General features: G+C 37.8%; 4 protein-coding genes and 3 non-coding genes across 9 annotated transcripts; 4 read left to right on the top strand and 3 right to left on the bottom strand.

Annotated features, from left to right (window-relative positions):
- Nucleotides 1-373: 373 nt before the first annotated feature.
- On the top strand, nucleotides 374-1,968 carry LOC103954978 (small ubiquitin-related modifier 1). Its single transcript, XM_018649355.2, is given in 4 exon segments — nucleotides 374-564; nucleotides 1,400-1,549; nucleotides 1,711-1,725; nucleotides 1,727-1,968. Coding segments are annotated over 4 exon segments (297 nt in total). The 5' UTR covers nucleotides 374-486; the 3' UTR covers nucleotides 1,781-1,968.
- Nucleotides 1,969-2,112: 144 nt separating this feature from the next.
- Nucleotides 2,113-7,327, bottom strand: LOC103954977. Of its 2 annotated transcripts, none has more exons than XM_009366833.3 (10): nucleotides 7,033-7,327; nucleotides 6,822-6,913; nucleotides 6,257-6,398; nucleotides 5,879-6,148; nucleotides 5,645-5,792; nucleotides 3,782-4,954; nucleotides 3,424-3,662; nucleotides 3,256-3,329; nucleotides 2,612-2,720; nucleotides 2,113-2,487 (listed from the first exon to the last, which is right to left on the bottom strand). In XM_009366833.3, the coding sequence occupies exons 2-10, from the start codon at nucleotides 6,884-6,886 to the stop codon at nucleotides 2,455-2,457; spliced, it is 2,253 nt and encodes a 750-aa protein (XP_009365108.2). In that variant the 5' UTR covers nucleotides 6,887-6,913; nucleotides 7,033-7,327; the 3' UTR covers nucleotides 2,113-2,454. The 2 variants fall into 2 exon arrangements, with proteins under 2 accessions (XP_009365108.2, XP_048434143.1); XM_048578186.1 differs by having other exon boundaries at nucleotides 7,081-7,327.
- An 8,453-nt stretch (nucleotides 7,328-15,780) lies between these two features.
- On the bottom strand, nucleotides 15,781-18,670 carry LOC103954976 (AUGMIN subunit 2). The gene is given in 7 exon segments (XM_009366832.3): nucleotides 15,781-16,446; nucleotides 16,814-16,927; nucleotides 17,260-17,328; nucleotides 17,767-17,786; nucleotides 17,789-17,870; nucleotides 17,958-18,083; nucleotides 18,370-18,670. Coding segments are annotated over 7 exon segments (885 nt in total). The 5' UTR covers nucleotides 18,493-18,670; the 3' UTR covers nucleotides 15,781-16,095.
- Nucleotides 18,671-19,408: 738 nt separating this feature from the next.
- On the top strand, nucleotides 19,409-19,475 carry LOC125474598. Its single transcript, XR_007256068.1, has one exon. It is a non-coding gene; the product is annotated as a small nucleolar RNA U49 (small nucleolar RNA).
- Nucleotides 19,476-19,666: 191 nt separating this feature from the next.
- On the top strand, nucleotides 19,667-19,821 carry LOC125474597. The gene has a single exon (XR_007256067.1). It is a non-coding gene; the product is annotated as a small nucleolar RNA snoR2/U65 (small nucleolar RNA).
- Nucleotides 19,822-19,878: 57 nt separating this feature from the next.
- LOC125474587 lies at nucleotides 19,879-19,959 on the top strand. Its single transcript, XR_007256057.1, has one exon. It is a non-coding gene; the product is annotated as a small nucleolar RNA snoR77Y (small nucleolar RNA).
- Nucleotides 19,960-20,431: 472 nt separating this feature from the next.
- On the bottom strand, nucleotides 20,432-25,174 carry LOC103954975 (nucleobase-ascorbate transporter 1). Of its 2 annotated transcripts, XM_048578185.1 has the most exons (15): nucleotides 24,900-25,174; nucleotides 24,646-24,738; nucleotides 24,075-24,172; nucleotides 23,801-23,977; nucleotides 23,260-23,360; nucleotides 23,099-23,174; nucleotides 22,533-22,592; nucleotides 22,260-22,447; nucleotides 22,083-22,179; nucleotides 21,840-21,926; nucleotides 21,657-21,715; nucleotides 21,471-21,562; nucleotides 21,309-21,386; nucleotides 21,069-21,229; nucleotides 20,432-20,936 (listed from the first exon to the last, which is right to left on the bottom strand). In XM_048578185.1, the coding sequence occupies exons 2-15, from the start codon at nucleotides 24,668-24,670 to the stop codon at nucleotides 20,724-20,726; spliced, it is 1,512 nt and encodes a 503-aa protein (XP_048434142.1). In that variant the 5' UTR covers nucleotides 24,671-24,738; nucleotides 24,900-25,174; the 3' UTR covers nucleotides 20,432-20,723. The 2 variants fall into 2 exon arrangements, with proteins under 2 accessions (XP_048434142.1, XP_009365106.1); XM_009366831.3 differs by lacking the exon at nucleotides 24,646-24,738.
- Between the last annotated feature and the right edge of the window lie 1,641 nt (nucleotides 25,175-26,815).

The following is a 26,815-nucleotide window of genomic DNA, read 5'->3' as shown; positions in this document are numbered from 1 at the left end:
AATACTACAATTTGGTGGTATTCCTCTTCACTTGGAAATGAGAGGTCTTATGTTCGACTCTCATGGATGGCGAATTCGATACCAATTAGGTTATTCATTGTATGGCTTAGCCAAACTCCTCCCAACTCCCCCTTTAGTGTAAAAATACTATAAAAAAAATAAAAAAATCTAAACAACTCACTTGTTAACAAGATTGATAATCCTTGACCCAAAAGCTTATCGGGCCTGGAGGATCTCAATGGCCGAGTGTAATTAATGAATAGAGAATTTGAGCCCAAATACTGGAGATTTATGAACCTCCCGAGGCCCATCAGAAACCAATCAAACTCTTACACGTATAAGAAATCCATTGCCGGGGGTACTGAAACGATCCGTCGGTGGTAGCGCCACAGCGGGTACAAACAAAAGTCAAGGAGTAGAACCCTAGTTTTGCTTCTCATACAGATTACAGAGGAGGAGGAGAAGGAGAAGAAGAAGAAAGGGAGGATGTCGACTCCGCAGCAAGAAGAGGACAAGAAGCCCAACGACCAGGCCGCCCACATCAACCTCAAAGTCAAAGGACAGGTCTCTATTTTTCACCATCAAACTTTACCCTTCTGTATATAATTTACTTTATTTTTTTATTTTTATGTTTCTAATTTTGATTGGGGTTTCCGATTCGCTTGGGATTTTAGATTTCTGGGTTCTGAGAAAAAATTTGGGTTCTCCCTTTCTTTTGTTCGAAGAATATCTGTTTAATTTGTTATGATTTGAGTATTGCTAATTATTTTTTTGGCAAATTAATGCATAAATTAGTGGGGTTGATCAATTTTCACAGCCTGTTTTTTGCTGGGATTAGGGCATTAGATTGATGTTCTGATTAGGCTGTGTTTTGCTGCTGTTTTGTTCATTTATTTGTTGTCTGCCATCTGTTCTTGTGATTGTGTCGATATCTTATTTACCCCTTTTGTTCTTGTTAAACTACTGTTGTTTTTTTTTTTTTTTTAATTTTATTTTTATTATGATCATGGCGGTTTCCCCTCGCAAGCAATTGGTTTTGTGGTCTTATAGTTTTGCAATATGCTTGCCATTGTTTTATGTAGTCGTTTGTGATGACAAATGGAGATGTGTTTTGTGTTTAATGGCCTTTGGAACTCCAGCTTTTTCATATGAATTTAGTTCTCGCGCTGTTCCTTTTATGCGATTGACAGTATAGTGCACAAACTACTGATTTGGTGAAGTGTATCGTTACAACACTTTTGTTCATTCAATTCCGTTGTTGTGATGGAGTTTGACTCTTCCTACTTGGCGATTGCAAATTTTATTGTGAGTGGTGGTTAGACAGTTTGTCGTCATGAAAAGTATGTGAATGAAATGTTGCGGTGCAGGATGGAAGTAATGCTTTTGTATTTCGTTGCAGGATGGGAATGAAGTGTTTTTTAGGATCAAGCGAAGCACTCAACTGAAGAAGCTTATGAATGCATATTGTGATCGCCAATCTGTGGAGATGAACTCAATTGCCTTCTTGTTTGATGGCCGTCGTCTACGAGCAGAGCAGACCCCTGATGAGGTCCTCCTCTCCACTCTCTCACATTCGCACGCTCACGATTGCAAACGCTTGATGCACATTGATTAACTCGCGATTGCAAACACTTGGACGCACACTTGCGCACAGCCACTTGCGTGTTCTGCTCATGTGCTAATTGTTTGTGACTATTTTTCGTGTTTCAGTTGGAAATGGAGGACTGGTGATGAGATCGATGCAATGTTGCACCAAACTGGAGGAGCCGTACAGACTTGATGCTACCATTCTCTTGTTGGAAGCGGAGGAACTGTTCTATGGATTGGAGGTTGTCAAGTAATAGGAGTTTAGTTTTGTTTAAGACATTTCTTAGTTGTTAATCAACTTTGTTTATGTTGCTCGTTCTGCAAAACGTCAGTAACTCTTGTATGTGGGATTTGGCATTTATGTATTTAGTCTTTCCTTTATGTTTGGATCCAGATTATGACTTCTAGTTAACCAGGAGGACTTACCTTCACTCCCAGTGCGTCGTGACATCCCAAATGAACAAGGACGTGCCATGTGAGGCCGTTAAAAGTTAAAATGCGTAACATTGTGTTACTGGTTTGGGATGTCACAATAGCGTTTTAGGAACTTTGTTAGTGCAACACCCATTCGCTGTTATATACACTGAATTCCATAGTTTAACCCTCTACAAATCACAAATAGAAACAAAGATTGGAAAGAATTAAGGACAAAAATGAAACGGAGCTCTTCCTATGGGTGCTACACGCACGAGAAGCACCTTTTACATTCTCTAGTATCATGTTGCCGTCTCGACATCTTTTACGTTCTCTTGTTTGGCCGAAAGCGTTTCATACATTGTCGAAGGTGGTTTTATACACAACGCGGCAGGCACTTCCCAAACAGAGTACCGTCTCGATAGTGTTATCCTCCAACAGCTGTGGGAAACGCTATTCAATGTTGATTTTCCTTGTTACTTCAAACTGCAAAGCCAAAACCAAAATAATCGGTTGACAATTATCGGTGCAGCAATTCCATCTCTGTGCTACAACCTTGTGCAGGGAAGTGAAATTCATGATCTAAAGTGTCTCACATTAGAAAACTAACCATATTCCGAGTCTCTCCGGTGCGCCTATAACGACTTGAAACTTCACGCCGTGATCTCCGGGTTCGATCCAGGATTCTTTGGATAAACTTTTGCATATGATTGTAAATGCTGTAACAATCATATAAAAACATCATTAGCACAGGCTTGTAACAAAATCTTACATAGGTCTACCAATAATTAAAAGCAATTATTCGCACTGCAGGACCGGGAGAAACGGGATATTATTGATCATGCTGAACTACCAGTGACTACTTAGGCAAAAAACCTTGTGCTAAAAAGACAAACTACCAGCGAGCAAACGTTTTCCAAATCAATAGAATTGAAATCTCCAACTTCACCATCAGCATATTCTGTCCTGGGCATCAAATACAGTCTAAGGACGGCCTAAGCAACCATGACAAATATGTATGCATCCCACAGAGCAGAAAAATGCAGATCACTAAAAACAAGATAAAGACGCCAAAGAAAATAAGGAAAACTAATGAAAAGAGCTTGAACACTTTGAGTTTTAATTATAAGGACAAAATAAAGGGTAAAGTGAATAGTACCAGGATTAACTTTTTAGTGTAAAAATTTGGTTTTTCGTTAAAGTGAACAGTACCGTAGGCTTTTCGTTAAAACTCCCAAGAAAATAAGAGCGTACCTAAGGCGATGCCTGTTACAAGCTATGAAGAAGGCAACAAAACCATTTAATATACTCCTGACAGCACGGAAAACCTGAAACCAAAAAAAGAAGAGAATGGTGATCAATAAAACCATTCTAGCAGACACTGTTACAAATAGAAACTACATTAATACTTTGTCTTCCAACCTGAGAAAAGAGGTCATTCCAAAGTGAACGCCATATGGAAACTTCAACCGTTTTCACAGTTGCCTGAGAAGCTGAAGCAAACCGGAATATGCTGCTAATAACTTGCCATGTATCTCGAAGCATATCATATATACATGCCCCAACAAAGGCTATGACATTGGCTACTGCAAGGACCATGCGAACCGGAGCATAGAGTGCTTCCCATAGAATCCTAAATATAGGATATACAATGGAAGTTCCTGCAAAAAAATGCAAACAAGAGTACATGCCATGAATACAAGATTTTTTTTGTGAAATGTACAACGCCATTGATTATTTGAATCAAAAGATGGGTAATCCAAAGAATTTCACGACCTACCAATGCTCCAGACAGCTGACAGGAGAAATAATATTGGAAACACTAAAACCTGTACCAGGTTCCCCACTAGACTGCGTGCAGATCCAATCAGAATCCAAATGACCGAAAAGAGGCTCTCTAACACATCAACAAGCACGTTCCATACTGGAAGGAGGAATCCAAAACACTCCACAAGAGGTTCTGCCAATGGCTGAGCTAGTACTGAAAAAAAGGAGAGAGTGGTACTCTTGATCGCCAGAAAGCACTGAACAGCTTTCTGAGAGTGGTGTAGAAATAGCATTGTTCCCAAGTACTTAATCCTTGATATCATCGACCAGGTCTCTATCCAATCAAATAGAGGTCCACAAAGACGAGATGCAGTTACCTTCAGAACTGGAACATTTTTGTATAGGTCATAAAATCCAATTAGGACAGTGACAACTGAGATCAGCACATACAATGCTCTTGCCAAAGGGCACATCCACGGGCGATAGATATGGCAAAACCCTGGGTATGACTGAAGGAAGATAACCCAAGATGGAAGCCCAGCCTCAAGCAAAGTCAGCAACCGGAGATCAGACATTATTATTTCTCTTAGTTTAAATGGGAGGTCACGATCATTGAACCTGAACAAAATCAGCACATCCCTGTACTGTGTAGATTCAACAGCATCGAGACATTCACTAGTATAGGTATTGACAGTTACAGGTATAGCATCTTTGCTGAACAGAGTAGCTTTAACACTATCTTCAGAGTCACTGATATAGGCCCTCGCGGTCACTGGTATATCATCTTCAGAGTCACAGGTATATGTCTCAGAGTTTTGCATTTCATCTCCACAGTAACAGGAATACGCCTCAGAATTTTGCATTTCATCTTCACAGTAACATTTGTACATCTCAGAATTTTCGCAGTCACTGGCAGGGCTTTGCGTTTCCTCAGAATAAGTATCTACTTCAACTCCACCACTAATGCATGTGGTTATTTTCCTTCTCTTATAGGGTCCAGTAGGTGGAGGTGGTGAATGTGGTACAGCGGCCCTATTTTCACAGGTGTCAGAATGATCACTAAAATTGTGACTGAAGCAGTGGAGAGAATCTTCATCAGAAGTCAGATTGTTGTAGGAGATATTTTCATCAACAACGGCCATAGTTTCTGTCTCTGGATACTCTTCAGCATCATAGAAAACTTCTCCTGGAAAAGTAAAAAACTTAATTAAAATTATAGAATCCTCATTGCAATTGGTAGTAAAAGAGATACAGTAGTTCCAGCAGCCATCTAATAGCACAATATAACAACACTTCATGCAGATAAAGAAATTCTCCAAATATAAACCTATCCAAATAAACCATCAAAGGAAAAATGTCCAAAAGGAATTTCTCCCTGTGAGCTGCAAGGGATCCGTACTCCCAGTACTTTTAAGAAGATTATCCAAGTAATTAAACAATGTATCTGATTATCTCACAATCTTGACTTCCATTAACACTGGTGTTAGACCTTTTTAACGTTTAAATCATAATACGTATCACAGAATTCTATTCTCAAGCAAAACTCATACAGATTCAAGCAAAGATGAATACATCGCACCTTAAGGCTCAGTGCATGTCAGAGATCTAATATTTTTTTTCTTTAGAAGGGACATACCTAGTGAAACAATTCAACGAAGCTATGTCAATTATTAGCCCTAAAATTTCTCTTACTGCTTTCAATACTGCACTAATTGTTTTGACTAACCAAACAATTGACCACTAATGGCATCCCCATATTCCTACTACGTATACAAATGCTATGCTCATATGCCAAAAGAGGAAAACCCCATGTCATAAAGAGATTAACACGTCGATGACCAAAAAAATAAGGAATCATGAGGACAAAGAATGCTACCTATGGCAGAATTCAGAAGTTCTTTCAACTGTAGCTGCTCAGAGACTGTTCCTGAGAACCACGATGATATGCAGCTTGCAGCTTGAGCAATACTGTCAAATTCCCATCTTTGCATGACTTTAGCCTCTATAGCCAGCGATGTATCAGTCTGCAATGGACACGTAAACTATGGAACACGAGCACTAACAAAGAAGTACAAACAAGTGTTCAAGGATATAGAAAAAGGATTGATACCTGAAGCTCATTGATGTAATTGATACCTCGGACATTGCTCCATGCAACTTCAAATACAATAAAACCATACAAGGTCCTATGCAACTCCCTGTTTAAAAGTAAAGAACTCCGCAGCTTCTTTACAGGTAACAGCACCTTCTTCTGATGCTTGATTAATGAGAACCACCTAGCAAGCTTCTTTGGCTTTGCAGGCTTAGGTCTAGAGCAAGCATCATTTCCTTCCGTTCTCACCTTCCGTACTTTAGTGTTTGCAAAAGGAGACAACCTTGACTGAAAAAATCAAACCAATATAAACTTTGATCCTCCTTAAAATACAATTGAAAAAACAAATAAGTTGAGTATCAATGAGGGTGTAGTGACTATTGACTAAAGTCTGACCTTGGTAACCATCAATTGCCACAAGTGCGCTGACCGCGAACCTAGGTCGCCCAGCCATGGCCGATTGTCCACCAAGATATAAAATTTCTTGCTTTCGAGGGCCAGGAAAAGGCTAAGATCCGAAAGGTAAGACTGCAAGTCTCTGCAACCATACAGCACAAACCAAATCACTTCATCATTTACATAAAAAGAAAAAACCCCGAAAACATCAGTACATCTTATGTTTCAAAAGATGAAAAATCATAAGGTTTTCTCTGCATTTAGCAATACTAAATTACAGTCTTAACAAATACACACTAGAGCTGAAAATTTAAAATAAAAAAAAAAAATATATATATATATATATATATATGTGTGTATGCGTGTGTATGTGTGTGTGTGTGTGTGTATATTTTTTTTTTTTCAAGCAATTAAATTTATGCCATAAAACCCAATTCTGGCCCAGAAATATTGTGTTTGTAGGATCAAAACCAAAAGGGTACTTGAGAATTTAAGCAAATTAAGTAATAAAAACATCAAAGAATAAAAAATCAAGTAGCAAATGTGGAATTCTGAAAAATGTTACCCAATTTGCAAACCGGTGAGGGGGAAAATACAGCGGCCACCGTCACCTTTCTTCATCAAATTCATGCTTTCTGCCCAATTCTTCACCAAACACTGCTTCCCACAATTCCCATTTCACAAATTAATAACAACCCAAAATCCAACATATAAATACACAATGTTATACATTGAATGCATGTTAGAGAGAGAAAGAGTAGAGAGACAAGGAGAACCTTGTTGATAAAGAAGGAAATTCCATGGAAAGAAGAGAAAGCAATCACCGGCGAACTTCATAACAGAGGGCAAAGGCACGCCGGAAGAAGGAAAGAGATAGAATGGGAGAGTCCACGTGGACGAATCAACGGCGGAGGGAAGAAGAACACTCTGGAGGTTTCCAGAGCAAAGGTCTCATCTTTTTTCCAGATTGTGTTTCCGATTTTTAATTATTAAATTTCCTTCTTTTCCTTCTTTTCTGGGATATTTACGATTTGCTTGGATTCGAAGGCGACGAGGAAGGTGTCGTGTCCGAAGGAGGATAGGGGGCGGGTCGACTCGGCAGGGACACGTCGGTTGGGGGGAATTTATGAGGAGGATGACGGGAGCAACCGGGGAGATGGGTATAATGGTAAATTCGACCCTCCTGCGGATCTCATGTGCTTCCCGCCACCACTTTCTCTCTCCTCTTCTGTAGCTGCCGTTTGGGGGATGAGTGAGAGAGAGAGAGAGTCAGAGAAATTTCAAAAGAGAAGAGAAGGGGAGAAGACGTGCCGGAAATGCGACGCAATCCGGGAAATTAACGCGCGACTTGCGTGTTCGCGAGCTATTATCGCCTGCGCTCGTCTACATGCTTTGTACCCTGTGATTTAATCATATACCGTTTGTTCTCGCTTTGGCCCTTGAATTTTATGAGTTTTGATTTTTACTGTCCTCTCATATTTAACGGAGCCCACACATTTACGTGCAAATATAAACTATTTATATATAAGAAAAAAAAAAAAAAAAAAAGAAAAAGAGGAATTCTAGAAAAAATGTGGAAGAGAGAACGTGGTGTCTTTTATTTTTTTTTCTTTTATAAATTAGAAACTCCATATGCTTTGACAGGCCTGGAAAAGGTTCGAGGTTAAATGGGACGATCGAAAATTAACGGGTGTGGATATCCAAAATTATATTAATGAAATTCTTTTTATTAATCAAAAGAGGGAGATAATACATCTTTATCTTTTATCACAACAAAAAATTAAAGACAATAACGTAATTTCACAAAACAAAAATATTTTTTTTAACCCTAAACCCTATACAACCTCTCTCCCTTTTCTCCTCACTCTCATGTTCTCTTTCATTGTCTTCTTGTCTTCCTCTCTCGTTCAATTTTAATAACCAAAGTAAAAAATTTCAAGACTTTATGTGTAGGTATATACTATATACTTTATAGTTTCTTCTTATACTTCATCCAAAATTGAAGGCGTGCATCACAATTTCTCTTTTTTTTTTTCAACCCAATTTTGAATTTCCAAGTTTCCAAGTCTAATTTGAAAGAATAAAAGCGAAGGCTGACAGCCGAACAACATATATATGGTGTGAGTGAGCATATTTTTTGCAACTGATTAAACGGAAAAACTAGTAAATTTAACAGAATGACCAAAATAACGTAACATTAAAAGTTTGAGGGTTAGAAAGTTAATAAAAATAAAAGGAAGGATCGAAATGGAATGTTGTTGCTATCCAACGGAGTAGCCGGCAATGGTATTGGTTGGATAGAGTCAGAATTGTAGCAAAGTTGACTTTGGTTGGTAAAACCTTAAAATGGTGTACGTAGGTGTAGCGTGTTCCTATGCCAACGTCGAAAAATGTTATTCAATTAAGGTAAAATAAGAATCGAGTTTTGACTTCAATCATCTTTGATACGAATACTTAAATTATCAGAAGCTGAACGGATTCAAATTTTAAAACGTAAAATATAAGAAAATAAAGTTTTTGCATTAGAGGAGAAAACCAAAAAAACTCAAATCCACCCACCCTTTTTAGAATCAAACATAACAAGATAATGTGTCATCCCAAATTTGTATCCTTTCTCCCATAAATTAGAGAAATTCAAAAAAGAATCTCAGCCGTTGCTTAGTTATTCAAATAAAGCAACCGTTCAGATTTAAAACCGTGTAACTTTGGTTAGACCATGGAGCGTTTTGAACCTTTGACTTTTGCAATAGACATGCGGCCTTTCTTGGCTAGCTTGGGGGCCGCTGCACCGTAGACTATCCTTTCATAGTGCAGGACCCCACCACGATCAGGAATTTCAATGATTAACAGCGGGACCCGTGAACTCCTTGGCCGCATCTGAACCGAACACCTCTGATTTCGTGGTAGGGCCCAGGCAGCCGTTGGAACGGAACCGTCGTTTAGGTAAATAATAGAGCAAGGCCAGAGATGCAGTGTGACGTTCATGTACCGGGGATGTGGATAATTTCTGAAGAAAAAAAAATAGAAGTATCAGAGGCCATGCATGATGCATGTTAATTGGAAGTTGGATGATATTCATCTTTTCTGTAACTTGCTGCCAACTAATCTGTCACGCGGTGGCTGCTTATCTACATTTGGTATGCACTCGAAGGAGAGTACAGATTCTCTCCAGATCTAAAAAAAAGGAGGTTAAGAATCAAATTATCCGGATGAAATTTGATGCAACGGTTACAAACAGGGAGTTCATCTAAAAGTTATAATATTTGTAGCCGTTAGATCAAATTTTAAATGTTCGGATCATTTAATCATTAGGCTCCCTTTTTTTAGATCCGAAGAGGATCTGTACATCTCAAAGGATGAGTTGTCATATATCAAAGTAAGATACGTGTGTCTGCTTTATTGATAATATGCGTTTATGTTTGTCTTTCTATTCATCTGATGACTCACGTGTTTTGGTCACACGGAAAAATCTCTTCTTTACGAGAAGTCTAAAAGTTTGGTGGCACTTGGTTATGGTAATTACGTGTCAATTGGGAGGAGGAGGAGAGGTTGTTTTGATAATTTGATTGATTTTGTAATATTTGACAAACATGGTTAATAATTGTATATAGGAATGTTGAAGTTGGGGTGGTTCGTTTCTTAGCTGCGAAGAAAACAACATTAATTTTTTATGGATGACGTTGATATAATAATATACATAGTTTTCAATTGTTCAATCAAATTTATTTCAACTACAGCTTGACTCTTTTAGCTTAATAAATGCGGCTTCAATTGTTTAGCATTAATGAGTTAATGGTTAAGTGGTAGAGAGAATGATCGGTGGAGATCGAACATGCACTAGAATATATAAATATTATTATTTTACGTCATTTTGTAAAGCGTTATTTGCAATAGTTCGAGCCTGAACTTTTGAGTGAATGCTCGTGAGTCGTAGTTAGAGTTTGCATTTTTTAACACCACGCGTTATATAACTTGAAATCCGTACAATAATGGGTGCACTACAATTCACACCTTTTAAGTTTGGGATAATTTTCAATCGGTCACATAAGTTTTGATTTTCTGTTGTTGCACGTTAAGGTATTGGAATTATTTCAATGTGTTATTTAGGTTTAGTTGATTGTATGATAATTCACGTGGTGAGTTTGAAACTCTTATATGGATTAACGTGTAAGCTATTTTTGCATGATATTAATTTACGTATCGTTTTACTTGTTGACCAACTCATGATTTGACATGAATACAACACGATATGGATAAACTCGAACACAAACCATTACCATCTCCAGACCAAGTTATAGCTCCTTGTTTTTGGAAGAGGATCCTCTCCGATCCACTTTGTGGGGATTCTAGGAATCCCCATATACTAGCAGTTCATCGTACATTGTGTGATCAGTTTTTATCAGATATTATTTGTGTTTGATTTAAATAAATAAAAAATCAAATGATTTCTAACCGTACAATACACGATAAATAGCTAAGATGTGAAGATTTCTAGAATCTTGGCAAAATGAATTCGAATGGGATCGAATTCCCTCGTTACGTATCACAAGGCAGTACATCTTTTTAGGGTGGGAGACGTGAAAGGTGCATGCAGAATTTGGAACATTTAACGCGGCGAAGTTATATGCATTTGTTGCTACAGCCTACCCCACATTGAGATGGGTGCATAATATTTGCATTTGATCTTTCATTTTCACGCACGAACTGCACAGGATGCAACCAATGCCATATAAAAATATTTTAAATAAGTAGGATTTTTCTTATTTATTGAAGAAATATATTGCACAAATAAAAGTAGTAGTGTAGAACGACATTATTCGAGTGCTAATAACAGTTCCTATTTAATTTCATTTTTTTTAAACTCCTGTTTATGTAAAGTTTAATTTGATAAGACATAACGTGATTAGTTATTATGAAAAAAGTGTTGTAGACGTCGACGCTATGTACATTCTTAAAGTATTTTTAGTTTCTCACACACGTCTATTTGATTTTATCTGTTGCGTTTGATTTGGAGTTTGTGAGAAGCTAAACGTATCACGTGAAAATCACTTCCCAACTACAATACCTAAAATGTGAAAGGGGCTTTGAGAGAACCTTCCTGGAGTTCCTGGCTGATCTGTTGAGAATTGATTGTATAATTGTATACAGCTACTGAGAACTTGGTGGTGACTTCTGAATGTCTTATTTTTACAAGGTCAAAGAATAACAAGATCTTCACATGATCATTTGGTTTATCGACACTCAACACTCAACCTCCACTTCTCGAGCTCAACATCGAAAAATGTTATTTAATTAAGGTAAAATAAGAATCGAGTTTTGACTTCAATCATCTTCGATACAAATACTTAAATTGTCAAAAACTAAAAGGATTCAAATTTTAAAATGTAAAATATAAGAATATAAATTTTTTGCATTAGAGGAGAAAACCAAAAAACTCAAATCCACCCACCATTTTAGAATCAAACACAACAAGATAATGGGTCATCCCAAATTTGTATCCTCTCTCCCATAAATTAGAGAAATTCAAAAAAGAATCTCAACCGTTGCTTAGTTATTCAAATAAAGCAACCGTTCAGATTTAAAACCGTGTAACTTTGGTTAGACCGTGGAGCGTTTTGAACCTTTGACTTTTGGCATGGACATGCGGCCTTTCTTGGCTAGCCTGTGGGCCACTGCAACGTAGACTATCCTTTCATAGTGCATGACCCCACCACGATCAGGAATTACAATGATTAACAGCTGGACCCGCGAACTCCTTGGCCGCATCTGAACCGAACAATCTGTGATTTCGTGGCAAGGCCAGAGATGCAGTGTGACGTTCATGTGCCGGGACGTGGATAATTTCATAAGATGGGGGAAGCAAGTGGCTCCAAATGGAATTGGATCATCTCCGAATAAAATTATTGGGATCTTCCTGATCCAATAACACTAATCGTTAGATTTTGATCAAACGACTACAAATAGGAATGTTTTTCTAATAATTATAATAATTATAACCATTTAATTAAAGTTTAACGATCCGTGTTAGTAGATCAAGAGGATCCCAAAGCTTTGTCTCCGACTCGAGAGGATCCAATTCCGCTCCAAATCCTCAATTTCTGAAAGGAAAAAAAAAACAGAGAAAGCTGTCAAGGGCCATGCATGAGGCATGTTATTGGAAGTTGGATGATGATTCATCTTTTTTGTTACTTGCTGGCAGCTGATCTGTCACACGGGGCCCGTTTATCTACATTTGGTACGCACTAGAAGGATGAGCTGTCATATATCGAAATAAGATACATATCGGTTTTCTGATCACACGAATAGTGCCATGAAAGAGAAAAGAGGGATACACGGCAAGAAATAAGTGAGTTAATACAATATTTTTTGAAATGTCTCATGTTACAAAAATATATAATCTTTTGTTTGTCTTTCCATTCATCTGACCAACGTGTTCCAGTCACATGAAAAAATCCTTCCATTACAAAGAGACTAGGTTGTTTTGATAATTTGATTGATTTTGTAATATTTGACAAACTTGGTTAATAATTGTATATTTGTATATAGGAATGTTGAAGTTGGGGTGGTTCGTTTCTTAGCTGCGAAGGCAACAATGTTATTTTTCATGGATGCCGTTGATATAATAATATTCATAGTTTTCAATTGTTCAATCAATTTTATTTTAACTAAAAAAAAAGCTTGACTCTTTGAGCATAATAAATGCAGCTTCAATCGTTTAGCATTAATGATTTTTAAGAGCATCTTAGGGCATCTTCAAAGGAGATGTCAAAATGTTATATAACTTGAAATCAGTACAAAAATAGGTGCACTACATTTCACACCTTTTAGAGCATTTTCAAAGGAGATGTCAAAATGTTCAAATCAGCATTAATAGCAAAAAAAGACAATTGTAATATCTTTCAACCGATAAGCAAAAAAAGACAATTGTAATATCTTTCAACCGATAAGCCAAAACTAACGTGGTATGACATGGAATGACAGCTCTCCCTTTCTGTCAAATTTGACAACAACGCCAAATATTTTTTTTATTAATTTTTTTATCAAATCTGGTTATCGGCGAGATTGAGGACTGTGAGCATCGTGAGGTTGCCAATATCGATCGGAATCTCGCCCGAAATCTTGTTTCCGACGAGATCGAGAACTCGGAGGTTGGAGAGGGTGGTGAGGCATTGGGCGATCTCGCCGGTAACTCCCTTCTAGTCGGTGAGAACGAGGGTGGTGAGGCGGTCGAGGCTGCAAATTTGGGACGAGATCGATCCTGACATGAACTCGGACTGACTGGATTTCGTGAGTATGGGGTCCTCCGATTCGCCTCGGAGATTAATGTTGACGACTTTGCCGGTTGTGGGATCGCAGCTGACCCCGTACCAGTTTACACAGCAATCGGTTCCGACCCAGAAGTTGAAGATTCCCAATGAGGAATCGGTGAGTCTGGTTCTGATGGATTGAAGTGCTCCTAGGTCTTACGGGGAACAAGAATAGTTCACAGTTGAGACAATGGCAGAGACTGTCGCTGAGATTAGGAGCAACCGCATCATCTTCATGGTACAGAGAGAGAGAGGGGTTCTATCGAGATGTTCACTTGATAAGAGTGGATGGACGTCTATGACTGTGTCATTGCGTGAGAGAGAAAGAGGGGGGAGAGAGAGAGAAGGGGCATAAAATAATAATTTAATAAAACAATAAGAAAAAAAAAATAGTGTAATAAAATAATATTTAATTTGGCATACCGGTAGAGAGCAAAATTTTAAAAGATGTTAAAATGCCACCTAAGCTGTCAAATTCAAATTTTATATTTAAAATTTGACATCTTCTTTGAAGATGCGCTTAAGTTTGGGATAATTTTCAATCGGTCACATAAGTTTTGATTTTATGTTGTTGCACGTTAACGTATTGGAATTGTTTCAATGTGTTATTTTGGTGTAGTTGATTGTATGATAATTGGCGTAGTGTGTTTGAGACTCTTATATGGATTAACGTGTAAGCTATTTTTGCACGATATTAATTTACATATCATTTTACTTGTTGACCAACTCATGTTTCGACACGAATACAACACAATATGGATAAACCCAAACACAAACCATTACCATCTCCAGACCAAGTTATAGCTCCTCGTTTTTGGAAGAGGATCCTCTTCGATACATTTTGTGGGGATTCTAGGAATTCCTGTATCCTAACCGTTTATTGTACATCGTGCAATTTGTTTTCATTCGATACTATTTGTGTTTAATTTTAAATTAAAAAGTCAAATAATTTATAACAACACGATACACGATAAATGATTAAGATGTTTTCACAAAATGAATTCGGATGGAATCCGCCTCGTTTTGGGCTTTTTACGTATCACAAGGCAGTACATCTTTTTAGGGTGGGAGATGTGAAAGGTGCATGCATAATTTAGAACATTTAACGCGGCGAAGTTATATGCATTTGTTGCTACAGCCTACAACAGATTGAGATGGGCACATAATATTTGCATTTGATCTTTCATTTTCACGCACGAACTGCACAGGATGCAACCAATGCCATATGAAAATATTTTAAATAAATAAGAGCCCGTTTGGTATCTTATTTAAAATTTTTTATCATTTCTCAAAACATTTCTTAAGAATATTTCTTGAAAATAATTTTCTTTAAGACTCAAAAACTTGATTGGTTTGCGATTTAAGATTTTTAAATCTTACGACTTAAATTAGACGAAGAGATAAAGAGGGGGTCACAGGAGAAGGAGAAAGAGGAGAGATGAGGAAAGAAAATAAGAGATGATTGAAGGAAAGAGAAAGAAGAGAGAGGATCAGACAAGATAGAGAGGAAGAGGAGTGAGAGAAAGAACCGAGAGAATGAGGAGAGCGGATTGGAGGAGAGAGAAAGAAGAAAAGAGAGAGAGAGATTTAGAGTGAGGGGAGGAGGGAGAGAAAAATAAAAGAGTAAAAACTCACTTTTTATATTTTTAAAGAATAGACTATATTTTTGAGTTAGTCTTGAGTTCAGTTTTTGAAAATCGTCCTATCAAACACGTTTTTAAGGCCTAAAACTTGAAAATTGTTTATGAGTTTAAAAAGTTAGATTCAAGTAGAGTACCAAACATGCCCTAAGATTTTTCTTATTTATTGAAGAACTATATTGCACATATAACAGTAGTAGTGTAGAACCACATCATTCGAGTGCTAATAATAGCTCTCGTTTAATTTTATTTTTTTTAAACTCCTGTTTATGTAAGGTTTAATTTGATAAGACATACCAATAACGTGATTAGTTATTACGAAAAAAGTGTTGTAGACGTCAACATTATGTACATTCTTAAAGTATTTTTAGTTTCTCACACACGTCTGTTTAATTTTATCTGTTGTGTTTGATTTGGAGTTTGTGAGAAGCTAAAAGTATTACGTGAAAATCACTTCCCAACTTCAATGTCAATACCTAAAATGTGAAAGGGGCTTTGAGAGAACCTTCCTGGAGTTCCTGGCTGATCCGTTGAGAATTGACAGTATAATTGTATAGAGCTACTGAGAACTTGGTGGTGACTTCTGAATATCTCATTTTTACAAGGTCAAAGAATAACAAGATCCTCACATGATCATTTGGTTTATCGACACTCAACACTCAACCTCCACTTCTCGAGCTCAAATCTCATTAACGACAATTGTTAAAACCCAACGAAATCTGCTCGTGATACAAAAATGCCGATCAAATCCTACGAAAAGAACATAAGTTTGGCGGGATTAACTCAAAACATTTCCACACAATTTTTTTTTTTTTTTTTTGCAGAGGCCTATTACAATGACTATTTCACACAAACACATACACTGAGTCACAGGCAACGAATATCAGTCTGACTAAACACCGTTGTTTTTAACTGACGGAGGCCATGACAATCTCCGGTGGCTAGCTCCATCCACCCCACTGTTTTCATCCTCTGATTCTTGATGCTCGACTTCAGGCTTCCTTGAGCTTCTGATAGCTAAGTCATCAAAGCTTGGTTCACTTCTCCAAGGAGGTGGAGTGACGCATTCGGAATCACCTGGTATTCTTCGGGAAGAATCCTTGCCTGGTGTTATAGGTGATGACGCATCAGTATGACCAACTCTGAGATGCTGAAGTGTTGAAAATGATTCCCTCATGGCAGACATTGCTTCAAAGAACCGGGTGCATGATGCTAAGGCCACAGGAATTGGACGAAGCATTTCCTGCGTCAGTTATACAAAATGAAGATCACATCATGCACAAGTAATTTCCCAACGTAAAAGTTCTATATATCTGCATTCTGGATTCACACATCCTGATCGCAGTACATGGTAGATCCGATATAAATCCTTAAAAGATCTTTGATGTTTGACTCCGCGTCTTTAATTAGCAAATAATTCCTTTACTGCTATTATCAGCAAATTGTAACAGTATCATACTCTGTGCTTGCCCACAACCAAATGTCTTATAACTTATAAACAAAGCAACATCAGGAATGTTCTCAAAATTGAAGCAAATAACGTGGAAAAAGAACTACTATGCCACATGCATTCTCAGTAATTTAGAAACGAAAAGCTTCTGCAATCATACCCCCCAAACAGAAGGAGGCTCCTTAAATGTCTGACTCCACTGGAAATCTGCAACTGATGCTGTCAAGGCCCCATAATCACCAGCAGCCTTCATCAATAATTCAGAGAACTGTTTCTGCACAGGCCCGAGCGAAAGATTCCACAAACATAAAGAAAACAGTCTTTTCACATGAAATACAAATAGTCCTGTAGCAGTCCGTGCCAGATTTATATTTCCACAACAGCTAAAAACAAATGGTTCATACTTTTCTATTGTAAAATTTACAATTTGACATATGATTAAGTTTGTCCCAAGTTTCTAACAGTTGTTTTGATGAATCTAAACTCCTTCCAAATAAGACGGATTTAGTAACAAACACTTAGACTGGTAAAAAAAAAAGGCCGATATAATCGTAGCCTAGAATGTAAAATACAAGACAACCTACATGAATTCAAACCATAACCAACCTGATACTCTGCTTCTACTGGAATGCAATCGAGTGAATATGGTTGTTGAAGACGGGCTATGATGCGATCCTGCCAGTGATTTGAAACAAAATAAATACAGAGGTATTATTGAGAAACAATTTAAAGGGGGGTGTTATTAAGAGTTAAACATGCATACGAACTACGTCAACTATTTATTATGCCCTACATTACAAAAATCTAGGTGGCATAAAAAGGAACTCAACGAATGATAAAACTGTAAATTTTTTCTTCTATGCCACCAGAATTCAATTTTCAAAGAACATGATAACCAAAGCATCAGTTTATAACACTACTAGCCTGGACATATATACAAAAGCGTATTCTTGATAGGAAAGGCAGCAATTGCTTAAAAAGAGATGCTATGGTCCATTTGATGTTACAGATATTAAATCAATCCAGAATTTGACAAAGATAAACAAATCGAATAATAAATCAGATGTACTACAATAACAAAACAACACACAACAATGTACCACAACGATTTACCTTATTTTGAATTACATCTTCAAAATGGTAGTGATCCTTGCTAAAGTTTCGCACTTCTTCTCCATTTCACTCGCATGTGTCAAATGTGCTACGTTTTTATCATCCTACAGACAATATAATCTCAAGCCAGTTCAACAGATAAGATAACCTCGCAAACTCGAAACACGAAAGAAGAGACTCCAGCAGCTCACCTTTCTCCCTTGGAGTTCAACTTGCAGATCGGTTATTTTTCTCTGTACAGAGGTAAGGTCCCTTAGAACCTTTATCAAGTCATCACCCTTTTCACCAGTACCACTGGACAAGTTCTGAAGCTCTTCCTACATCAGAAAAGTATAATTCAAACTTTTCTGAAATTCAAATTAGGAAGCTGCCACATCACAAACTTAACCAAGTAATCAGCTTTCTTCTTCCACTAACATCTAACTATTTAATTCCAACTGGGTTTTCAAAACTAAGCTCAGAAATCTGGAAAATGTAGGAAAAGCTAAAACATGGGGAGTAAAAGCACAATAGGTTGGAGCTAATTCGAAGTCCAAACTAGCCAAACAGTGAAATTGGACATGGAGGACATAGAAATGTGCAGAAAGGAGAGCGAGGGTTTACCTGAGTATGAGGAGCGGCAACGGAGAAGCCGAGATCCGAAGCGATGGAGAGGGCGTCGGACATGCCGCCGATGCGCCGCAGCGGTTTCTTCCCAACCCAAGTGCTGTCAGTCCCCATCGACATTGCCGCGCCACCCAAACAACGCCGTTCCGGCAACCACCACAATTTGCTTCGTTTGGTCGTCTCCCTCCACTGTGTTCTTGCTTTCAGAGACAGCAATGCGCTGGGAAATTTCAAACCTGCTTGCAACGAACGCCCTCTGGCCGGCCGGGTGGACCTGCAGGACCAGTTCTTCAGCCCAATTTTTAAAGCCCAATAGTTTTATAGAAGGTCTAAACTACTAAACTATAGAAAGGAGGATTCAAAATTATATTGTTTACAAGAAAAACTAATAAAAAAAGTTTGAAAGTTTCGAGTTTTAACGATAAAGACAAAATAAAAAGTAAAGTGAATAGTATTAGGATTGACTTTTTAGTGTAAAAATATGGTTTTTCATTAAAGTGAACAGTACCGAGAGCTTTTCGTTAAAGTATCCTTATTTATAACATGATGTGATTTACTGTTTAAAGTTAAAGTGTTAAATACAAATCTAGAAGTGACAGTCGATCGGACAAAAATCGAGGATAAGTGTTCGATGAATTCTAGGCAATCGATCGGAGGTGGCAGCCAAGTGATTAGAAACGGGCAGAGAAATCTTCTTGCAATTTTTGTTTTGTTATTTCTTTTTTATATGGGCAATGTTTTACAATGACGATTATATTAAATATATCTAAGTATTATAATTGAATTAAAAAAATCTACTTTTAATTAAAGACAAAAAATGAAAAATTGGGCCAAATTAGAGCCCAACCCGCCAAAACAAAGGCCATGCGGCAATTAGGGTTCTACAAACATAGACCTTCCCTATATAAACCCCTCTCGTCCTCCGAATTTGCATGTCGCTTTGGTCATTGTCTGTATTCCCGCAGTCTCTCCTCTCTTCCCAATTCGTGTCTCAATCTATTTCTAGGGTAGGATCTTTTACTATCTTTCCGATTGTTTTCAATGAGGAAGAATGCTCAAAGTGGTAGGAAGTGCCGTATGACACTTTATACAGCGGCGCCCAGACGCTAACGGAGGCCGCCTCGTTCCCATCCCCCGATGATTAGTTCATTGGCCGGGAAACTGGCCTGCGGCTCCGGTTTGCCGCCGCCGTGCGTGATTTGGAACGGGATCTGGGGGTCTTGAATTTTTCCGATCACCGCAATTATTATTTTGTTTAAAATTTTTAATTATTTATTTATCAGATTTTTGTAAAGGTTCGATGCCGTGACGACGGTAGCTAAATAGCCATGACCAATATTGTGCTATGATTGAACGGAGAGCGAGGATCTTCTGTTTCGCATTCTGATAGGAACCTGTGGATCCCAATTTTTTACTGGTCCGTGGAGCCGATTTACTGCGATTACATTTTTAAGTTTCTTGAAGTTTTATTTAATTTTGATAAAACAAATTCTTTTGTTAAAGGACGAGCCTATGAGGATTTTGTTTTAGTTGGAATTACCGACTGATTTTTATTGATGTCAAATAACTGGCTTTCTGAGGCTTCAAAAGTATTTTTAATTAAATAGGGTTTTTTTATTATTTAAATTTAAAATATTGGATTTCGTAGGTATATATTTAAGTGAATTTAGAAAAATTTCATGCAAGAAATAAGCACATAATTAGTGCTTATTTTAAATTGCACTTCAAGTTCATTTAGAACCCTAAAACATTTTTAACGAAATCGCTTTTAGTCTTTTTAAAAACACATCTAAACGAACCTTTAGCTAGTAGTGTTCAGGATTTGGAAGTCCTTAAACCCTAAGCCCTTGTTGAAAGATCACTTGGTATGAGCTTTTTCATAGAGTGAAAAAACTTTCATGTTATGTGCAAAATTGTCAAAAGCGCTTTTTATCGTCGAAACTCACTACCAAAACGTACTTATATAACTTATTTAAACAAAAAAATTTATGTACCGGGAACACAAGGCGCGTGATGATACTTGGTTTCGATGTAATTTAACGTTTTTCAAAGCTGTTGGTTAAGAGAAGGAGAATATATTCCTTTATTATTTGAGTCTACAAAAAGCAGCATATGGACCAAACAATTGCCCTACAATCTCTCCTACCTTTAACTGAACCCTATGACACAAAGTTCCCCAAAAATTGACAAGCTGAACAAAAAATAAAATTCCCATTTGCTAAAATTAATTATCCTCGGATCATATATTACTACTCTAATCAACCTGATTAATCATTGTTAATTTGCAATTAGATAAGCTTGGCTGGAGCTCTTGATCTCACTCAACTTCCCTTGATCGTGCCGGCCGTCTGCTACGTAGGCGGGAAGAATCTGTTGAGGTTAAACGGCAATGTGTAGAACTCTTCATTTCTGTTGTCTCCTCTGAATGTTCTGAACTTGACCCACCACGGCATCCCTCTGTCCTTCTTCGATTTTTCCACCTCTAAAGTGTTGTCAAGAAACACCGCCACGATTAGCCCCACGGTTGGAGGAGATGAGAATATGGTGTTCAGGAATGCATTGAACTGCAAACACACACGAAATGGCATCACATTTTGCATTTAACGGGATCGATATGTATTACTTCATTGACAAGATATGCCATTATGTCTTTAGAACTTAACCAGAATGCTAGAGTTTGTTAGGATGTTACTCACCCATCCAGCATTGGTATGGACGAGACCATGGTGCGAGGGGTTCCAATATTCGTTGAAAAAGCGGGGGACAGATATCCCAAGGAAGAGAGAGAGCCCGGTGATGATGAGGTTTCTCATAGAATTCATGTTTGTGAATTGAAGAAATGATAACCCTACCGAAGCTGCAAACAGGCAAGTAATGTTTGTGAAGAGAGTGAAAGAAGGAAACGATTAGGAAGCTTGCTTAAGCTCATGACATACCCACGAGGCCGAAGACGACACAGTATAAAGCTGCATATATCGGGAAGGGTATCGATGCAAATACAGCCCCAAATTTACCTACAAACGGATTAGAGAGGAAATCAAATCTGCATCTCCACGGTGCTCTAAACCTCTTTGAATGTCAGAGAGTTAAATACTGACCTAAGGTTGAGAAGAATATCATGAATCCAGCAGAAATTTGAACAACTCTACGGCTTCCGACTCGGGTTAGTCCAAGAAGTCCGACATTTTCCCTGGTAAAAATAAACCTGATCTTAGTCAACCTAATTTTAAATGGCAGAGAAGGCAACAAACTAAACTTTGCAGCAATATATTGTGGTGTCTTACACAGAAACAGTAGAACCAGTGCCTGTACCAAAAAGTCCATCAAGCAAAATACCGATGCCCTGAAAAATATATTAAAATTTCTGATAAAAGTTATCTCCAAGATGCTTGCATGATGCATGAAACATTTACCTAACTCAATCCATGATAGATAACAAAATCGCAGGTGTTTCAAAATTCATTCACCTGCCAGCCAATTCCCCGGCTCAATACATAAGCAGGAGGAGGAGTGGCAATTGCCAATCTTGATGCTGCCTTGTATGCAGCAGTTGACTGCAACATATAAGCAATTGTCACGAAACCGACATATTCCCAAATCTTAAGCCACATAACCAAGATGGCACACTAAGGAGGCTGCTGTTGATAAGTGAAGCAATACAGCGTTGCGTATCATGAATGAAAACCACATTTCAAAAATTGAATAAATACCTCAACCATTGAAACAAGAACTGCAGACATCATTGCAAATGAGTGACCTGCTGAAAATGTAGGAGGACCCCACTGCAGAGGATACGGGAACTTGAACCTAAAACGGCGGAATAAAGATCTTAAAACCAAAAAGAGTTCAGCAGACATGATGAAAAGGCAAATTCTTCTTTGACATACCATGGGGCAGTAGATATGAGATTTTCCCTGTCTGTGCGGCAGCTGATTTGGGTTCTAACAGGCTTGTCACGGTAAGCCCCACCGGCAGTTAAGATAAGGGAATAGATCCAAATGATAGCGACACAAAACAATACTGGAAACCGTTCAAAAATTGGGACATCTCTAAATGGTCTCACATGCTTCAGATACTGAGAATAAACAAAGACAAACTTTCATTAAGGAAAGAAACGATTGGTAGACGTGTCAATGCAATTTTAATAGAAAATCACTTACTTGAGACAACCCAATGACCAACAACAGCATCGGAATTCCAATTTCCACACAATTTCCCAACTGAAACAAACATAGAAATTATATACTTGCATAATTTTCCAAAAAAAATAGAATATAAATACAGCAAATGGAATATGTGGTTTCCGTAGCATATAGTAAAAAACCAAGCTAGACGAAGTATGCTTATTTAGAAACGTCACGTGGTTCAGTTCTCACCAAGTTTTAAATTTTGTGGTTGATATAGGACTTATTACATGACAATTTCGATATATTAGAAAAGTTCATGAAAGGGGGAGAGATTCTGGAGGAAACTATGGGATATACAAAATTCATTGAGAGTGAAAATATCCTATGGCAAAAGGTTTACAATATGCTGAAGTGCTTAATGGGGTCTTCTTTTAGTAAAATTTCAGAATTGTGGGATATTCTAGAACAAATGGATGTAAGTTTCATGATTCTCCAGAAAAGGAAATGCTGCACCAAATGAGACACAAACCACGTGGCATAGAAGCTCCTCCGGGGTCAACCTAATGGAATGATAAATTGCCTCTCATAGAAAAACTTACCGCAGGAAAACCCCGTTCAAACAATCCCAAGCCAACCAATCCAACTACAGGTGCCATGCCAAGTGGACTGAAAAACCTGCAAGATAACCCGTATGGTGCTGAATCAATCAATTACAAAATAGGAGCTTAATTTTTTTTTACATTTTCTAGTATTGCCATACCTTGAGAAAAGACCCCAAACTTGGCTGTAACCCAGAATGATTTGTATGCTGGAGGCTACAATTAGAGCTCCTTGGATAGCACGCATTGTTTGTATAAATCTCTGCAAACCCATGACATGGGAAGATCTCTTTCAATACCCTATCAAATAAGAAAGATGCTATAGTACAATTGCTAAATAGGAAATCAAGGCATAAATATCTGATGGGATTGAGGTTTCCGTTGACATGAATTGTAATATCTAAAGTCCCAAAACTTATGAATCGCATGCACTCAGTCCCCCTCCTATTCAGCCTTAAAATGATCCACATTTGGGAGACATCGCATTTTGCAGGGTAAGCTTGCAATGAAGCTACATTTCTGCATATTACTCTCAAACTCAGGTACTTGCTCTTCCAGATCCAGCTGCTAGTAAATCAGTATGCAATTCGTCCCCAATACGTGTGCTATAATGTCATGAAATTGTTGGTGCATATATTTATTTCCACGAGCATCCCAGACACACTGCATATGGTGAAGGGGAGTACTAGGAGAGTTACTTACTTCATGAGGTTCAGCAATCCGTTGCAATTTATGGTCGCTCACAATATAAGCTATTGGAATGACATAAGAAAAGGACCCCCCAACTACCGCAGGCAACCTGGTTCCGAAAAGCGCTTGGAGAAGGGTGTTAATTCCAGCTACAAAGAGTAGCGTTTGTATGACTCGTGCTTTGTCACCCTGGTCATGATCAAGAAAACGGTATTTAAAGAAATAACAGAGTGACCAAACAAGATTGGCAGAATAAATTTGTTGGTTTGCACTAAGATTGGCTTACATCACTTCCTCCCATTGCAGGGACCAGCGCCGAAGGAATCATCACACTCGTACCAAGCATCATGATGTAGTTTTGAAATGCTAGAACTATGGTTTCAGCTGCAAGACAAAATCTTCAACAAATAAATACAAATGAAAGATCAAGCAACAAATTGCATACTTTCCCACCACCCCTAATCCTTAAAAATGCACACATTGACCACTAGATGCCATGTCTAAAGCATGATTCACAACTCCAACTGCTCCACAAGCAGCGGAGAAGCTCTGCCCTGGTGGGCAAAATGGTAATTAGAACCCTCATTTGTATTTCCTAATGAGTTGCTGCATTTCACCAGTAATTACAAATTTAATATTCTCAGCCACCAGACAAGGCATATAAGTTTTTATATTTGTTCCAACTTCTGGATAATAAAACCACATTCCCCACCAGTCTCTCGATGGTAAATGTTCAAATTCCCAGATTTTCTAATTACTCACAGAACTGAACAACTCAGACACTCAAGAAATACACCCAAAGAAAAAGGTAATGCGACATTGCTTGAATTCACACTATCAGAAGAAATATCAAATACCAGTAAATATAATCTCAGCAGCCATTGAAGCCACCAAAGCAAACACCTTGAAAGCAAAAACCCCTCACTTTTCTCTTACCCAATAACGTTTGGCTTCAAAAACCAAAACCCAGATCAACAAAAATGGAGATTGATGCTTAGATAGAGGCAGAGAAAGCTAACCCCAACCTACTTAAAAAATCCAAAGAACCCCATTTGTTATTTCACGCACAAAGCTCAGATATTCTGAAAAACAGAGAGAGAGAAGAGAGTACCCCAAGGAGGGTTGGAGTCTATGCAGTACTCAAGGTCTTGGAGCTGATCCATGGGAGGGTGGGTAATGTCAGCCATTGATGAAGCCTCCTGTGAGCTGAGCTGCTCAGATTACTTCCACACAAACCAAAAAAACCCAGAAATCCAAAGAGGAGAAGAAGAAGGAATAATAAAGTAAAGTTGCAGAGATATAAAGTGAGAGGACACACTCAGAAAAAAAAAAAGAGAAGGAACAACATGCAAAGCCTCTCTGTGACGCTCTCTCTGCTGTCGTCGGCCAGCCTGCCCCTCTCTCACTTTGCCCTCTCTTTAAACAGCCTATATATGATATTACGCATTTGCCCTCTCCCCATTTGGAGCGTTGTCCTCCTTCCACATTGAAAAGACGCTTTTGTCCAAGCCATTGTTGTACGGCAAATCTTTTTGATGAGTGGTTTTTTTTTTTTGGGGCCCAAGGAAAGGATACTCTATGACCTCTATGGGGACTCTCTATGACTCTGAATGAGAACCTCATAACATCAGCATTCAATTATGACATGTTGATCGTTGGGTTTGACGCAGAATTTTATTTTAGTGTATTTCTCGTCACGTGATTTTATCAGTAACTTTAATTAAACTAAGTTATACAAATTTACGGTTTCTTATTGTTTATGCGCGTCCTGAACAAATGTCATCATTAACAAATCAGTCTTTAGTGTACTACTCTTAATTCATGCGCTAGCAACAGTTGTCCACGACCGCATTAGAGACACAATTACACGTAGTCATTGATGCATTGTAGCGTCCATTTGCTTCAACATCTAATAAACTATTGTGCATGCGAGCAACTGTCATTACCATACTTGGGTTGTAGGTAAAAGTCCAAATGGAGCTCTCTAGTTTAACTAAGATGAGTTCTGCCAAAACGACAATTGGCCATTAATGCGTTAGTGAATGTAATCGTTTACGCATTAGAAAATCTACTTACATCAACAACTGAGAACTACTCATGCACATAACTAATTGTGAAAGTTCACTAGCTTAACTTTTGGTTAAGGAATTTTGCAAGAGAAATGCTAAGAAGACTCTCTCAAAGTGAGACTCTCTACAACCTCATTTTTTTTTTTTTTGCACAACATTTTATAATGTTGACATGAGAATTGTGCCAAAAACGAGGAAGGGGAGAATCCACGGAGAGCGCCACCTTTGAGGGAGTCTCCTTAGACCATCTCTAAATGAGATGCAAAAATGTCACATAAACATATAACAATAACAAATGACATACCATTTATTCCAATCAAGATATCAAAAGATGACATGGAAAAAAAGGCTAAGCTGACATGGACAAAGAGATATAAAATTTGAAGTTGCCTTCAAATTTTATTTTTGCTATTTCCAAAGGCATTTCACTTCTTTTTTGTTTTGTCGAAAAGGCATTCCACTCGACTTACCTTAAATGCTAGCATATTTAAGTATTATTTTATTATTTTTAAACCAACAACAACTCAATTTTTATTATTTTTGTTTTAAAAAAAACATAAATAAAGCAATAAATTTTGGCACATTAGGTGCAAGGAAAATATTGACAGTATATTAAATTACCAAATCAACCATCAAATTAAAATTTAATATTTTAAATTTAACGTTTTATTTGAAAATGCTCTTATTTTGCAATACATCAACGACTAAGAGCTATTTATGCACAGAACCAGATGATGGTTGATTTAACCTTTTTTTTTTTTTAATTTTTTTTTTAGGGAATCTTGGTTGATTTAACTTTTGGTCAAGAGAAGGTCATTGTTGGTAATCCACAGTGAAACGTTATAGGTAGGTGGGACCGGGGGCAAGTTAATGAGCTGAATTACGGTTACATTTTTTCAGAGAAGTTGACGGGGCATTTAATTACATTACTTGTCCTTCCCTTTTTTTTTTTTGGCGA

Source organism: the organism of the source record quoted next, unplaced genomic scaffold, assembly GCF_019419815.1.
Source record: "Pyrus x bretschneideri cultivar Hongxiangsu unplaced genomic scaffold, Pyrus_bretschneideri_v1 Contig12, whole genome shotgun sequence".
Lineage (NCBI taxonomy): Eukaryota > Viridiplantae > Streptophyta > Magnoliopsida > Rosales > Rosaceae > Pyrus > Pyrus x bretschneideri.
This window is presented reverse-complemented; position numbering and strand designations above follow the sequence as displayed.

Excerpts from the sequence above, each read along its gene's own strand:
- LOC103954977 (XM_009366833.3), bottom strand. The coding sequence starts at position 6,886 with ATGAATTTGATGAAGAAAGGTGACGGTGGCCGCTGTATTTTCCCCCTC. Across the intron at positions 3,330-3,423 it reads GGAATGACCTCTTTTCTCAG|GTTTTCCGTGCTGTCAGGAG; the intron begins GTTGGAAGACAA and ends TTTTGGTTTCAG. Across the intron at positions 2,488-2,611 it reads CCGGAGAGACTCGGAATATG|TTTGAAGTAACAAGGAAAAT; the intron begins GTTAGTTTTCTA and ends TTGGCTTTGCAG.
- LOC103954975 (XM_009366831.3), bottom strand. The coding sequence starts at position 24,975 with ATGGCTGACATTACCCACCCTCCCATGGATCAGCTCCAAGACCTTGAG. Across the intron at positions 23,175-23,259 it reads GTTTGGGGTCTTTTCTCAAG|GTTTTTCAGTCCACTTGGCA; the intron begins GTATGGCAATAC and ends GTTATCTTGCAG. Across the intron at positions 21,927-22,082 it reads TTCTTGTTTCAATGGTTGAG|TCAACTGCTGCATACAAGGC; the intron begins GTATTTATTCAA and ends TATATGTTGCAG.